At 39.7% G+C, this 17,080-nt stretch overlaps 1 protein-coding gene across 1 annotated transcript; it reads left to right on the top strand.

Moving 5' to 3' along the window:
- Positions 1-221: 221 nt before the first annotated feature.
- On the top strand, positions 222-6,769 carry LOC124284774 (COMM domain-containing protein 8-like). The gene is made up of 5 exons (XM_046720922.1): positions 222-379; positions 756-911; positions 1,108-1,260; positions 4,811-4,969; positions 5,792-6,769. Exons 1-5 carry the CDS (start codon positions 311-313, stop codon positions 5,813-5,815), a joined length of 561 nt encoding a protein of 186 aa, XP_046576878.1. The 5' UTR covers positions 222-310; the 3' UTR covers positions 5,816-6,769.
- Positions 6,770-17,080: the final 10,311 nt, after the last annotated feature.

Below are 17,080 nucleotides of genomic sequence, written 5' to 3'. Positions count from 1 at the left end.
GGAATCTCGGTATGCAGTCATTGTTGTTTTTTTGTTTTTTTCACCATTAACTATATATTTTCAATCAAACTATGCATTTGTGAAGGCAGGAAAAGTATCGATCCAAATGTGCAGGTTTCGTTTTAATATTCTGCAATCCATTTTTAGTATTACCCAGTGGCCCGGCCCGGCCCGACTTTTAGGCCATCCCGCTGGTAACTAGTGGTGCAGTGGATGTCGCAAACGCAGTGCAACAGCGATGATGATTGGCTATACGTGTTGAATACGACCAATCGAAAATGATTCGACACTGACGCTCGCACCTGATAACATGGCTGACACGACACGGGTAGATGTCATCACATTATTCACGAAATGTTCACTTGGTGAACTGAATGCAGTAAGAATTTATATATATTTATAAAAGTGAGGATATGTCGTCGGACTTCAAATGTGAAATATGCAGTGAAATCTTTTGACAGCATCATAATTCCACAGACGTGTTGAATCACAAGGCTTGAATGTTGAAATGACCACACCCCCTTCTTTTTGTTAATGTAAACAATAGGCTAATGATCTTCAATCTATTTTTATGTGACCGTATGGTTTACGACACCAGTCATGACATTAAATCAGCTAATACATGTGTTGTGAAACATGTACCTATAAATACAATTTGTTTGTTTATTTATAATTCCTGATAATTTGCATATGACAACATGAACAGGTGAATTGTTAATTTTTGCATTTATCACAATTATCTTATTTTGTTTCAGTTATGTCACACCATAGCTGGAAATATAACCAGTCGACAACCACTAGATTACAATGCCTATTCCAAATTATGGAGTTTGGAAGAGTGGTGGAATGTCACTGAAAGTATACATTCACTGCTAAAGCTGAGTATTAAGAATCCGTGGACTAAAGACGAGGTAATTTCATCATACATTCCTGAGTGATATCTTAACCAGTTAAAACAAAACTTTGTTTCTAAATGTAATGTCTCTTGGCCTGCCCCCTTCCAATTCAAATTATAAAGTCTCCATGGTAGGCACATTCCCAATGGGTCACCATTACTGTTTTTGAATAATAATGTGTGATTAAAAAGTAATTGCTTTGTTTTATCAGATTTTTGAAAAGCTTGGCACCCTGCCTGACGACTACAAACAAACATTTATGGAGGTGGTTAGTGTGCGTAGGGAGGACCTCCGAAAAAGTCTGCTTGCCTCAACAGCTGCTATCTCACAGAATGTAATGGCAGACTTTGACTGGCAAATGAAGGTAGAGTATAACAGTAAAACTGTTATTCCAGATACCCCATGGAGATTTCAGGTCAGAGTTGGCCCAGTCTAAGTAAACTTAGGCACAGTATTTTTCGTTCCACTGCTATACTGAGTCTAACAAACCCTAGTAGAAGGTTGATTTTCTTCAGCGCAGTATTAGCGACATATATTACCAGGGTATGTGTAAATATATGTCTTGGTGTGACAGGTTAACTATGGCAATATTAAATAATTGGCAGAATAGAACAGAGACTTGGGAAACTGCACTGTTTATAAGATAATCCCTGAAGCACTGCAGCGTTATATTCCATAATGCAGATAGCTATGAAAATTCTTGCATAATCATGGTTGTTATGAATGCTTGGTATCTTGATCCAGCTTATCATGTTTATTGATCTGGGCAACAATCCCTTAGCTTGGACCCGATTAGATTAACTAACAATAAATGGCTTTAAGGCACAATATCCGGACCCAGCATGTGTTTATTGAAAGTTTTGGTTAGTAAATCTTAAAAGAGAACCGTCAAAACATATGTAATGTTTCCAGTAGGTATTTGTATGAAAATGCTGTTATAATTTCACAAGAACATAAAAATTTAGTGAGACAATGTTAATCATTAACTGAATTCCCTGTTTGAAGCTAAACAAAGAATCTTGTAAGACAAAATAAATCATTAACTGAATTCCCCATTTGAAACTAAACAAAGTTTCTCACCAGACAAAACAGTTGAACTTTGACCTACTTACATGACTACGATCTGACCAGGACATTGACCAATGAAGGTGGTAGACCTGGTGGGGCAGGGTTGAGAGAACTTTGAACTCAGAAGGGGCTGAACAATAAATGTATCACATTTATTCATAAATTTGTCAAGAAAATTCTCCTGGGTTCCATCGCATAGAGAGATCTTTTCACCAAGTTGATTGTTATTCTGACTGGAACATAAACTTACAACAGTTATGACATAGTGCTCAGTTTGTGGAGTGGGCTTTGTACCAAATGGACTTCAGTGTGTCTGACAGTAAGGTTGAGATAGGTTCCCAATACACATGTTAATAGGGCCAGTTCCAATGGTGATTGGGGCTGTGGGGTAGCCTAGTGGTTAAAGCGTTCGCTCGTCATGCCAAAGGCCGGGTTCAGTTCCCCACATGGGTACATTTCTGGTGTCCCCTGACGTGATATTGCTGGAATATTGCTAAAAAGCGGCGTAAAACCATATTCAGTTAGTCGGTCTAATGGTGACTGATTGTCACAATGGTTGAATAGTCACTGTAACAGTTGATGAATGAAGTGCCAGCTCATTATGGAAGATGGCTTATCCCGAATGGTTTAACTCAATAAATATTCTTTTGACCAGTTATGTCTTTGTTGCTATGGTCTAAACTGTCACTCACACATGCATATTGTAACTACAATGTTGGGACGCCTGGTTAGAACTGGTATCCGGCACCCTATGCTTGTCTTTACGCGATGGGACAGTGGGGTAGTCCAGAGGTTAAAGCATTCACTCGCCACGCCGAAGATCCAGGTTCGATTCCCCACATGGGTACAATGTGTGAAGCCCATTTCTGGTGTTCCCCGTAGTGATATTGCTGGAATATTGCTAAAAACTAAACTCACTCACTCATTCACTTAAGGTGACTATGTGGATTGGATGGTCAGATTCGGTGCCTTAGTTGATGGCATGTCATAACTCAATGACTTTGTGGATCACTGGTCTTGATATGAATCAATCAAATCTTTACATGCTGCCATCACAAAGCTTGAATATTTCTGAGTGTGACTGAGTGAGTGAGTGAGTATGGTTTTGCATCGCTTTCAGAAATATTCCAGCAATATCACGGCGGATGACTCCAGAAATGGGCTTCACATATTGTACCCATGTGGGGAATCGAACCCAGGTCTTTGGTATGATGAGCGAATGCTTTAGCCAAGTGACTTTAAACAACACACAGACACAAAGAAACGCACAGAGAAACACACACACTATAACTGACAGACAGGCTAGTCCATTAATGATATGATAGTATAAACAATTTTCGTGTATGTGGTCACAAAGAAATCATGGAAAAACAGAAATATTAAATAATACATTGAAGTTTCAACAGTCTCAGACAGATCAACTACCATGTCATGTCTACAAACGCTAGGTTTCAACTACGTCATGGGATAACTTTCAGATTTATGACCCCTCTTGGCCATACTTCAACTCAGAAGCCTGCACTCTTCGTCAGTGTCATTAAGTACATCTTGCTTTCTGTGACAAAGTGAGTGACCTAGTCGGCTGGAGATTAGGTGCCTCACTATGAGATTTCGAATCCAGGATCTGTACTTCACCAAGAAAGTGTATTCCCAAATATAATAGATATTACAGATACAGAGTGAGTGAGTGAGTTTAGTTTTACGCCGCACTCAGCAATATTCCAGCTATATGGCGGCGGTCTGTAAATAATCGAGTCTGGACCAGACAGTCCAGTGATCAACAGCATGAGCATCGATCTGCGCAATGGGGAACTCATGACATGTGTCAACCAAGTCAGCGAGCCTGACCACCCGATCCCGTTAGTCGCCTCTTACGACAAGCATAGGTTACTGAAGGCACATTCTAACCCAGATCTTCATGGGTCTACAGATACAGAAGTTGCATCATTGACATTACAAATACACTAATACAGCCATGTCACATTGGCATCCCTGTTATGGTCAGCTGTTTGAATGTTTGTCTGCATGAGACATGTAACACTGAATTTAACTGAAACATTTTTGGGGCAGATTTCATGTTTGGGCTCATTCATGGAGTATGAAAATGTTCTGCAAATAATTTGCATGTACAGTCAAATCCCGATGAGTCGAATGCCGGTGTCTCGAATATTATGCATAACTTCGAAGTACCTGTCGGTCCCGACCATTCCCTGTTATAGTTGTTATCATTTGATTTCCGGTTACACGAATTCGTCTCATAAATACACACGATGACTCGAGAAGGAAGTTTGGTCCCATGAGATTCAAACAACAGCAATCTTGTATACATAAGCCGAAGTCAGTCAATGATAAGTTAATTGGTGTAGCTAACTGATCCAATTAACAAACCAGCACGGCTCACACCTTTCCCTATGTCAAATCTCTGCCGACTTCATACGGTCACAAGTCTACCTGGATGACGTCTGGTTTATTTGTGGATTGGGTAAAATTGTTCAATATTCGATCATCTTTTTTTTCTACCCTCATATACATACCTATGTCTCGAATACATCAATAAGTCGAATTTATTACTTGGTCCCCAGCGATTCAACTCATCGGGATTTGACTGTAGTATTTAGAAGGGAACTAAAGACTCTCTTATGTCAAATGTATTACAGGTGTGGGCAATCATTTAGATTCAAAACTAGATTTTCAACGACTTTCAGTAACTCATGAATAACAATTGCGCTGTTTGATAGATATTGTTAATCTTATTCATCATGTATGGCTGAAACAATGCTGATGTGATGTTAAAGTTACGCTCACTCTCTTATTCATGACATTGGTTCTAACTTTTGCATTGACAGCTGGTGATGTCAAGCGATAAGCTGTCCTCTCTCCACTCCCCACTCCTCAACCTTGACCTACAGGTGGCTGACTGCAATAATCAAAACAGAGTTGTCTCCCTTGAACTAGACAGAACTGACCTCAAGAAACTGATCGCATCATTAGAGGGAGCTGGGAAGGTAACTTGTATTGTATATGCCAAATATGTGATGTTTCAATCATATTTGTATAAATATAATAATAAGTTGTTGTTTTTTCACCTAGCAATAAATATAATCTTTTTATGAAAGGGCTGTTCCTTAATAACTGCATGTAAAAGTGATAATATTGTTTACAATGTGTAGACTCTAAAGTATATGGGTATATCACTTAATATTTTGGTAAAAGCACAATTGTTAGTTTTTGATTTATGTGATCTTGGAGTTTTGTGTATGATTTTTCCGGTTGATGAAATACTTGAACTTTCAAGGTTCAGTGGTGGCTCAGTCATCTCAGGCAGAACACTTCACTGTGCAGAGTTGCATCCAAAGGGCAAAACAGCAACCTACAACAACTTGTTCTACTTAATTGTGGGCGTAAAAGCCTTGTTCTGCTTATGTTTCTTGGTTTGTCAGAACCGTAAACCAGTGGGTGTCACTCATGTGGTTAACATCTGAGACAAGCATCAGGATTTCCCCACTGAACAGGTGTCAGCCACCCTCTGGCCACAAGTGTTGATACACTGTGATGTAATAAACATTTTCCAAACGGGTTTGTTTAACGCCACACTCAGCAATATCCCAGCTATATGACGGCAGTCTGTAAATAATCAAATCTGAACCAGACAATCCAGTGATCAACATCATGAGCATCGACCTACGCAATTAGGATACGATGACATGTGTCAAAGATGTGTCAAGCTAAATACACTCGCTCACATTTGCCCTTTGGATTTGTCACTAGCCACAGACCTGCAAACCAGTGGTAATTACTGCACTAAAGAAACTTCTCTGTTATTTCAGGCTGTGCAGCAATTATCCTCCTGAGGTCAGATGAGAGGTCCCGCCATCATTCCAGAAGTCTTCATCAAATGCATGGTCGTCAACTCACACTGATGTTGAGACTCTCACTCAGTCTACATGCCATTCCACATTGTATTACTTGAGTAGATCCTTCATGAAGAGTTCAACATGTCATGTCTGGGATGTGGAAATGTGCAATATTCACCTGACTGTGTGTTTTGTTTGATTGGTATTTTAGAATTTGATGAATAACAAGAAAGGTAGGATACTTTATGGAGGACAACTTCTTTAATAAATTACCATGCAATGTTTCGGTATAGATTGTCAAGCAAGAGTGACCGTATAGACAAACCTTAATGGATAACAACTTTATTTCACGAGTGGGACGTTTCGATTCTTGTACCGTTGTCAATCTGGAGCGATGTACAACGGTACAAGAATCTGTATTGAAATGTCACACTCACAAAGAGAGAAGTTGTTATCTATAAAGGCTTGTTTACATTGTACTTCCAAAATGACACACAAAGAACTTAAGACTGACTGTGTGTTACCAGCTGGTTAATCTGAGAATGTTTCAAATCCATCAACATTGCATAATTTGATCAGTGATCCAAATATTCCCATCCTTAAAAGCTGAATCACACATCTATCAGAATGAGGTTTTGTTATATGTACATAGAGAGGAAGCATGCTATTTGATGAATGGTAAATAAATATTTACTTACAAACAGTTGTCAACATGGTCAAGTCAGTATTAACTAAACCAACGCACCTCGTACATTGTCAGACACAGCCACCAGTCTGAGACAAGTGGAAATCCATAGGCCTGGTAGGTTTCATCCCAGATGTATATACTTTGCATAGACCACTTGTCTGAAATTGTGATTTGAATAAACCATTGGTGTCTACTATGGTATAAATGTTACTGTTCGGTCACTAGTTATTGCCTTGATGATGTAATAAACTGCTATAATGTGACAAGTGTTCGGGTTTTTGTGCATCAAGATGATGATGATGTTCTGCAAGCTGAAGGGACTGGTCATTTATACCTGTGGAGGGTTGGTCAGCGTTTTGTTTTGTGTGTGTGCCCTAATGTACTAAATTAATGACCTTCCCCTCATGCTTGTCATATTTGTGGAGGGACAGTGGTGTAGCCTAGTGGTTAAAGTGTTGGCTCGTCATGACGCAGACCCGAGTTCGATTCCCCACGTTGGTATAATGTATGAAGCCCATTTATGGTGTCCCTCACCGTGATATTTCTGGAATATTGCTAAAAGTGGCGTGAAACCATACTCACTCATATGTGTGGATGATCCTCCCTCCATGTCTTTCTACAATGTTTCTTGTCGTGACCCTCCATGGAAAGACAAAATGAAAGCACTTTTTTTATTACCAAATGACAATTTTCTTCATGGCCCGCCACAAACATGTGCATTATTCTTTTTATAACAAACCCCTGGACTGTCACATTTTAGGTACCCTCACCTTTTACATTAAATGGCTGGTTCCTGAATGCATGACAGGTAATATTGTAATAAATTCACAGGAACTGACAGGTAATGCAGAAAATATAGTCCAGAATGACACAATGTGGATTTGGTGAGTAAATACTCAAAAGTTTACCTACTAACAATTTTAATCTCATGAAGAGACTTGAATCTTGAAATAAGGTGATCACTGGTGTGTCCTGTCCTTTCCACATTTGGGAACATAGGAGAGCTTTTGGTCAAAACTGTAACGAGCATTCCATTTGGTTTCTCCCTACATTGAGAAGCTGCACTGTCATAACTTTTACTGTTCAGTTTTTGCACTGTTGCTATCACTCACCAAGTCCAGAGCTGTGATTTTGTCCCTGTGAATTTGTTGAATTCCATGTGGGACTCTTTTTCTCTAGTGAGTGAGTTGGGTTTTACGCCGCTCTTAGCAATATTCCAGCAATATCACAGTAGGGGACACCAGAAATGGGCTTCACACTTTGTACCCATGTGGGGGAATCAAATCTGGGTATTCGGTGTGACCAGCAAACGTTTAACCTCTAGGCTACCCCACTGCCCCTTTTTTGTTTTCTAAAGTTGATGTACAAGTGTAGAGTGAATGTGCTATCCATGGATTATGTACTTTTATACACATATTACAAGGACTGCTACCCATGAAGATCCAGGTTAGAATTGATCTTCAGTAACTCATGGTTGTCATAAGAGGCGACTTACCGGATCAGGTGGTCAGGCTCGTTGACACATGTCATCGTATCCCAATTGCGTAGATCGATGCGCATGTTGTTGATCACTGGATTGCCTGGTCCAGACTTGATCCCCCGCCATATAGCTGCAATATTCCTGAGTATGGCGTAAAACAAAACTCACTCATTTCTGTTACTAACATAATGCCAATATCCAAAAGAGTCTAATAACAAGCCCACCTAACATTGAAGGTGAGGTGAAATTGGGTTTAATGTCGTGCTTGAGAATATTTTGCTCATGACGACGTGCATGCGTGTATGTGTATGTGCGGCTGCTTGTACTAGCCCAGACTTAAGCTGATATTATAGTGCTAGCCCACTGAGATACCACGCCGCAGTGAAGCATGAATACCCCACTCAGACACATTATACTGACTCCAAGCCGACCAGTCCTTGTTGTACCCATTAATGCCGAGCGCCAGGCAGGGACCAACAAGTACCATATTTTAAGGTCTTTTGGTATGACGCGGTCGGGAATCGAACCCGCGACCTTCCGCTCTCTGGGCGGACGCTCTAACCACTACACCACGGAGGTGGTCCTTAACATTGAAGGTGCAAGCTGATTACTGTATACGCATTGTCAACAAGTCACTGATGTGTTCTCATGTCATGTGAAAATGAGCGAATTAAAAATGACAAATGTGTAATACATTAAGATTGTTAGTGAATCTATCATGAATTGGAGCTGTACCATGGAGCTGTACCATGAAGCAGATCAAGACAGTGACATAGAGGTCAATGATGCACCAGAGTTGCTGCCCCTTCACAACCAGTAGCCTGGTCACTGATGTTTATGTAAGCCTTGAAATCTTGTGTTGTATGAAGACTGGGGAACAATTTCTCATTACACGATGTTCAGGGTTGTTTTTAAATTATTGGTGGTTGTATCAAACCCTAGATAACTTGAATTTTTACCCAGGTACCCACAAGTTTGACACAATGAGGCTCAACTGAATAGTTTCATATATCAACAATGTCACCAAAACACAAATAATGAACAAACACTAAGAGTAATTCTATTAAGAACAGGTTTCAATTAACTGAAAAACAAAAATCACATCTTCAGTTTCAGTTTCTTTTCGCCCATTCTACTTTCATACAAGATTTTAGAGTTCTGTGACATATTTCAGTGATGTAATACAAATACAACATACCTCTTCAAATGGCCAGCAAGATGTTCTATGTTTCCACAATATGCACACATATTTGTCATTGACAAATTCTGTTGGGTCCTTCCTTGTGAGCCGCATGTGTTCTGCTTTTCCCCAGTCATAGATCAGATATGTTATAACAAGGGCTGAAATATAAAGACATTCTGGTATTATGGGAAGCAACACCACTTTCAGTAGAAACAAAAACAGAAAATAACATTTTTAGATATGATTATATAAAAATTTCTATCTCAACAAGAAAAAATTGTGTCCAGGGACACGGATGCCCCGCTGCTGTAGGAAGAGTTCCCTACACTGAGTGTGCTCTGGTGATTAATTTCTACTAAATAAATATCATGGTTGATCATAACATAAATATATCCAAATTGTCCAAGGTAAATACTTATTTGTAAATGTATGTCACAATGAACTTACCACAGTACAATTAAACCTATATCATGAAGGTTCATGGTACAAGGGTAAATAAACTAGCAATAGCAATATCACTGTGGAGGCAAGAGAAAGCAATAGATTGCTGTAGAAGAAAAAGTGGTACGTTTTGGCATATTCTGGAACATATTCAATATGGCAGGTTAAAAGTTAACTGTTCCATGACATGATATTATTGCACACCTCGCACTGTTTATCTGTTTAAGTCCATAATTATTTCCATGGGGTTGAGATGGGCTTGTTTGTTAAAAACTGAGCAACTGAGAGATTTTTAGTCATAAAACAAAGATTGATCAACATATCTTCAAAATTCTTGACAAGTGATTCCATATAATGTTCGCTTTCCTCAGAGTTGAGATGATGTAACTCCTGGGGCTTGCATCCAATGACTCTTACCAGGTGTAAAATGTTCCATCTCTTCAGCTACTACAAATGCAGACATATGGTGAAATGATCGGAGAAGTAGTTAGGAAGTATATCAACAGTGAGCTGTTCATTGTGTGAAGATTTGTAGACATGGTCAAAACAAGATCAATATATGGTTGTGGCCTTGGTTACGCACTGTACAAATCCAAGAGCAGTCATAACATCCTCCAGTTGTTTTCCCCTAGGTGTCCCTCTGTCAGTATTGAAGTCACCAAGCACTAGACATTGATTCAAGCTGCTTTCTGGCAGTATTTTCTCAACATTATTCAGAAAGTCACTGACATTTGAAGATGGAGATCTGTAGAGGAAGAGAATGTTTTTCAACTTTGGATTGTTGTGGACAGATACAACAAGAGCTTCACAGAAATGTGTTTCTGATCTGTTATGGAGTGAAATGTCAAGTGATGATTTGTAATAGAGAGACAATCCATGTATGTTTGTGGAATGTCTTGCTGGTATATGATATGTTTGGTATGCAGAACGATGATAATTCTGCAGCTGATTTGCATAGAAATGGGTCTCAGAAAGGCAAATGATATCTCCAGCTGAAATCACTGGATCATTCTGTATGTCCAAAAAGTGTAGTTTGGCAGATCTAGCATTTAGCATGGTCACTTGGAGAGTGTTGGATGTACCAGACTCAATTGTTGGAAAAGGGTTCTGTACAAGGGCATTTGCTTCCAGTCTCATCATTTCCTTTGTGACAACAGAGGAGGTCTTAATTTTATCGTTGCTGAAGTGAAGAAGTTTCATTCCAGACAAAGTCTTTGCCCGACTGAGAGCTACATAGGCTTGACCATATCCATATTTCTTTTCAAATGAAACAACAACTTCCTCCAAAGTTTGTCCCTGAATCTTGTGCACTGTACAAGCCCAACACAAGCGTAGTGGAAACTGTTGTCATAAGCCACCAGATACATCCAAATTTCTTGTCAGCATGATCCTGGCTCCAACTGCCAATCTAATAATCTTGGGCAAACCTCCAGTGAACTGCATTATGGGGGGAATAGGAAACTTCCGAAGTGCTTCTGGTACACTGTCCTTGGCAAGTATGTCTACAATATTTGCACCAAGTCTGATTAGCATTAGCTCATTATGTGCATCAACTTCATAATTTGTTTCAAAAATGTGTAGTGGATCTTCAAATGACATCAAAGATGGATGAACACATTTGGTCTTTAGAATATCAATGTCTTGCTCAGTAAAGGTACTATTTCTTATTCTGTTCAACAGCTCTGCAAATATGAGATCTTCCTTTTGTCTCATAATCTGTGTCAAAGGATAAAAGAAACTGATCCCACAAATTTCCAGAAAGTCGTGCATAATCATCAGATGGTGGTTGAAAGATCATCCTTTGTGCAACAGGGGGCAATTGGTACAGGTCACCAAATACAATCACTGTCAATCCTCCAAAGTCATGTGGACTGTGAAATAGTTCACTCAGTCGTCTGTCACTGCCAACCATAGAAATTTCATCAATGATGATAATCTTTAGATGAGCTAATTTACACCTTAGAGTGTTCTTCTTTTCATCTGAAAGTCTATTAAATGAAGAATTGTTTTTCCCTTGGCCAACAGGAAGACTAAAACCTGCATGTAATGTTAGTCCTTCAATGTTGTGAGCAGCTGTCCCTGTTGGTGCAAGCAGAAGTGTCTTCACAGCTGATGGATCATCCCCTTCCTTCCGTAGGGTGATCTGTGTCATTTTATAGATTGCCTTGATCAGATGCGACTTTCCAGTCCCTGCTCCTCCATTCACAAACAAGTGTATGGGCTCTGGTAAAGTTCCTGACATTCTCTGTACCGGTACACTGACAGATGTACACCAATTGAGAACAATCTGAAACACCTTACGTTGTTCTACATTCAGTGACTGCACATGTTGGCGATAGTCATCATCAGACCACATTGTTGGAAGGGATTCATAAGACACAGAATGGGGTGTGTTAACTTCAGCGAGTGGGAGTTGTGTTCCTCTGTTTAAAGACAGTGAGTCTGGATCTATTAGAGCATGGTCTAGGTCTGGTTCAGTGCCTTCAGCAATCATATCATCATTTGCTTGTTGCAATTCAGGGTTCAGCAGATCCCAAGAGTTTGTAGGTATACCATTTTCAAGGAAGTCTTCTACTGACGCATCAATAAGTTCGGAGTATTCTTGTATTTGAGTCTTGTTTGCTTTGATTTCCTCAAGAGATATGTGATAACTGTCAGCATAGGAATGTTGCAACTGAAGAAGACTTTCTTCCTTTCTCCATGGTTTGAACAAGAAGAGTTCTGACTGATAGTAAGATTCAGGGTTGTGTATTACACTAAACTTGTGGAACCTGATCATGGCTTTCTTTTGTCTTTTCTTCATGTGTTGGGTAGAAGAATCCAACTGAACTGTGAAAGTTTCGGGAGCACATTTGACAAGTAAGTCAAGGTTGCTTGACACATCACTCTGTGATGCAGCTGTGTCCATGTTTGTACCATCTTCTAGGATATCAGGTTGAATGTCTGGTTTGTCGTCAAATCTTGAAACTGACTTGTACCAGGAAGCAAACAGTGCTAAGCACCATGAGTCTAATGCAGCAGGTCTCTGAGAGTACTTGTCAGTGAGAGAACTGGTGAATATATCTTCACGTTCTTCTTCCATTGAGTCCAGAACATGAGTGGGCTTCAGCAGACTAACCCTTTCATGTGGCAAGCCGGTAGCTATCCAGACTGTCTGAAAATCTGACTTATACAAAGGCAATCCTAGGACTCTGTATGTTGCTTCTTGAGCACTAACTGACCGTGCATTAAGGAAAGCTTGGCCACATTTCTTCATCTGTTGCTTTATACCTTGACTTGATGCTTCCTTACTGACTGCCTGAAGAAGAGTTCCCATTCCACGTTCATCCTTGGTTATATAAGAGACCACATACTGTATACATGCATATGGATTGGCCACAAACTGTATGTCCATATTTGCCTGCCATGCTTTAAGAATGTCTGGGTTATAATTGTTGATGCATGTTTCAGATGGCTGCCGCCTTAGGAAGACAGTTGTTGTGTTGACAGAGGTAAAAGAGCCTGCTGATATTCATCTGTATTAGTAGATGACTTTGTAAGCACCTCTTCTAGGCTGAGATTATCTATGTCTGGTTCTTCTGTCAATGTCTTCTTTACTCTTGACAATACTTCACGAGATGACTTTTGAAGAGCAGCTTTTATTTCTGGTGAAATGCTTTCATCCTCAGGTGGTGTTGCCAGAAATGTTGATGTAGAAATTGGCCTTGGATAATTGAACCTACAGTTCTTGGATCCTTTCTGACACGTTGCAGAATGTGCATGCCTTTGTAAGTGAGAGACAAGTTCATGCAGTAAAGGTGCATCATCCTGTGTTGGTAAGCAGCATTTCACATACTTGTCAACAAACGATGCTATCTCTTGTGGATCACTTTTCTCTGGATGGGGAGCATCTTTTATCCACAATACACCATGAGCATGTGGTGACCCTCTCTGCTGGAATTCTATCCTGTAGAAGAAATGCTTCACTTCTCCAAGAGGTCTGGATTTGCCAAGGATGATGATGTGTTTCATCAGACAGTCGAGTCTGTATTGGAAGTGACGTGCTACTGTTACTGGATTTGAACGAAGCCATGTACATTTTTCTTCCCAAGACAAACTTGGCACATCCTTGATATTAACTCCTTGTTGACTTGCTATAGCCTGAATTGTATCATTCCAACGTAGATCTGCTGCGGATAAGGTAAAGAACCAAGTGAAAATATCAAGTTGTTTGATGGCTGCCAGCAGCTTGTACTGTACTTTCTGCCAGTATGGTGGTGAACCTTTGACTGGTTTAAGAAATCTATAGCATATGGTCTTTCAACAGAAAACGTTTCAAAGTATCAGAGTTGCGCAGATGACCAGCTGTCAGTGGACCTCCAGAAGAACCTCGGAATGATTTCCTCAGAGCAATACTCATTCCAGACTTAATATCATGCAACTCCACTAATGCCTGAGCAACAAATATGTATTCTACATCAGATGAAAACATAGGATTTTCATCCAACAATTGTTTCTGAAAATATTTTCTTGGAGTGAGTTTTATGGCTCTTTCATGTTTCCATCCAAATTTACCTGTAGTCAAAGATGAGGAAATGCAAGTTCTTCAAAATGTTTGTCCATGAGAATATTTAGTGGCACTTTTCCTTCCCCTGGTGCAATGTTCAGAACTCTATCTATGTCAATTGTTGGATCAACATTCTGGACACAAACTTCAAATTGAATTCCTCTAGTCTTGGACACAGGATCACTGGTGTAATCATCCTCATTCTCAGCTTCTTCTGATGTCTGCTGGTCTTTGTTAACATTTGTGAGACCAGAAGATACCAATAATGGTTGGTCAAAAGACACAGTCCCAATTGTAGTTTTGGATGTAGATGAAGGAGACAATCCTGTGGCACCCTGGAAGATTTGACCACATCATGTGACACACCTAAACTGTCTTCCTGCAAACTTGTGTTTTGTGAAGGAGGAGGGTCATCTGACTTATCTTCATTTGTTAACCGTTCCCATACTTCAGGATCCTCATTGGCACACATACACTCCCAGTTTTCCTGCTCCTTTACGTCTCTGTAAAGATAATTATTGTTCTTCAACCATTTCAATCCAAGAAGTACTTTGAGAGGTCTGATATACTCAAAATTATGGTGACTTTTATACTTTATTTTCCGTTTCAGCTTTAATGCAATAAAGCCTGCCAATTCGGTGTTTTGGGTAGCTCAGAACAAACAGTTTGTTCATTAACAGGTATGTTGACAACAGATCCTTTGATGCCACTTTGTTTGCCCTTAGGAAGTGCTACCAACTTCATGAATGGGTATCTTCGAGAAAGAAGGCATCTTTCCAAAGGTACAAGATCTTTCAATTCAGGTGGTTGTTCTGGAACTTGAAGATCATTACAAAGAGCCTGAGGAGGTAGTTTGGCTTTCTGAATATGAGAAATGCAAGTTGAACAGATCCATTCGAATCCTCCCACTGAAGATCTTCTGGTCAGACATTTATTGATAATATCCTCTTTAGAAGAGCTCTTAAATTTGCTGGTGACTCTCTGCACACTTCTTCTGTATAGAACTCTCCTGCAACAAGTGCATATGTAGTTCGGAAAGTTGAGGATGTCTTTAAGAAAGCGCTTCAAACAATCTTCCCTCAAAGTCATTTTGGATTTACTTTCCTTGTCTGATTGATTATTTTCAGGTTGTTTCTTCTGTTTGTTTTTTCGAAACTCTTTCTTCCTGTTCCTTTCCTTTTCACTCATTTGTTGTTTTGTGTCAGTGAAGCTTTCTTTGTGGCTCTGCAACTAGCTTTTCTCTTCTTTTCTTTCTCCAACATTTTTATCTTTGCATCCTTTGTCAGTGATGCTTTATTTGTTGCTCTGCAAATAGCTTTTCTCTTCTTTCCTTTCTCCAACATTTCTATCCTTGCATCCTCTGTCATTGATGCTTTCTTTGTGGCTCTGCAACTAGCTTTTCTCTTCTTTTCTTTCCAACATTTCTATCCTTGCATCCTCTGTCAGTGAAGCTTTATTTGTTGCTCTGCAACTAGCTTTTCTCTTCTTTTCTTTCTCCAACATTTCTATCCTTGCATCCTCTGTCAGTGATGCTTTATTTGTGGCTCTGCAACTAGCTTTTCTCTTCTTTTCTTTCTCCAACATTTCTATCCTTGCATCCTCTGTCAGTGATGCTTTCTTTGTGGCTCTGCAACTAGCTTTTCTCTTCTTTTCTTTCTCCAACATTTCTATCCTTGCATCCTCTGTCAGTGATGCTTTATTTGTGGCTCTGCATCTAGCTTTTCTCTTCTTTCCTTTCTCCAACATTTCTATCCTTGCATCCTCTGTCAGTGATGCTTTCTTTGTGGCTCTGCAACTAGCTTTTCTCTTCTTTTTTCTTTCTCCAACATTTCTATCCTTGCATCCTCTGTCAGTGATGATTTCTTTGTGGCTCTCTGCAACTAGCATTTTTCTCTTCTTCAGTGATTTTTCTCTCCAACATTTCTATCCTTGCATCCTCTGTCAGTGATGCTTTCTTTGATGCTTTCTTTGTGGCTCTGCAACTAGCTTTTCTCTTCTTTTCTTTCTCCAACATTTCTATCCTTGCATCCTCTGTCAGTGATGCTTTCTTTGTGGCTCTGCAACTAGCCTTTCTCTTCTTTTCTTCCTCCAACATTTCTATCCTTGCATCCTCTGTCAGTGATGCTTTCTTTGTGGCTCTGCAACTAGCCTTTCTCTTCTTTTCTTCCTCCAACATTTCTATCCTTGCATCCTCTGTCAGTGATGCTTTATTTGTGGCTCTGCATCTAGCTTTTCTCTTCTTTTCTTTCTCCAACATTTCTATCCTTGCATCCTGTGTCAGTGATGCTTTCATTTTGGGTCTGTAAAGTTTTATTCGCTGCCTTTGTTTCTCACAAATTTGTTGACTTGTGTCTTTAGTTAATGAAGTCCTTTTGGATCCCGTTCTTTTTCTCGAATGGTTTTCTTTGTCAAGTCAGCTTTTGACACTTCCTGGTTTCCACTTTCACACACAATAACATCAATTCTTCTCTTTAAACGTCTTTGTATTGGAAATCCTCTGATAATGCCTTCAATCAGACAGTCATGTAGATGTTGTCTCATTCTTGTGACATCCAAAAGAACAGAGTGTGGGTGGACTCCACTGAGGAGGTTGAAAGCATTGGCGATAGCAAAAAACCCACAGAGAACACTACAGCCTTGAGATTGAGCCATGGTATACTTTATGCGTGGGATACATACATTGCAGTACATAAGTTTCATTTGTCCCTCGATGGCTTTTAAATGAAATATGTTGAGCAGACTGTCATAGACATAGAGCTGACCACTGACTTGTGCAGACACTAGATAATGACCATTTCCTTATAATGAATTTGAACATCATCTGTATCCAACGGAATGGGTCCATTTGGTAAAACACTGTGTTCGCTATCTAAAGCATAGAGTCGAGATGGTAATACCAATCCATAATTAGGTTGGAACTGAGC

Source organism: Haliotis rubra, unplaced genomic scaffold, assembly GCF_003918875.1.
Source record: "Haliotis rubra isolate DU_JTF1 unplaced genomic scaffold, ASM391887v1 Scf1, whole genome shotgun sequence".
In the NCBI taxonomy this organism is placed as follows: Eukaryota; Metazoa; Mollusca; class Gastropoda; order Lepetellida; family Haliotidae; genus Haliotis; species Haliotis rubra.
This window is presented reverse-complemented; position numbering and strand designations above follow the sequence as displayed.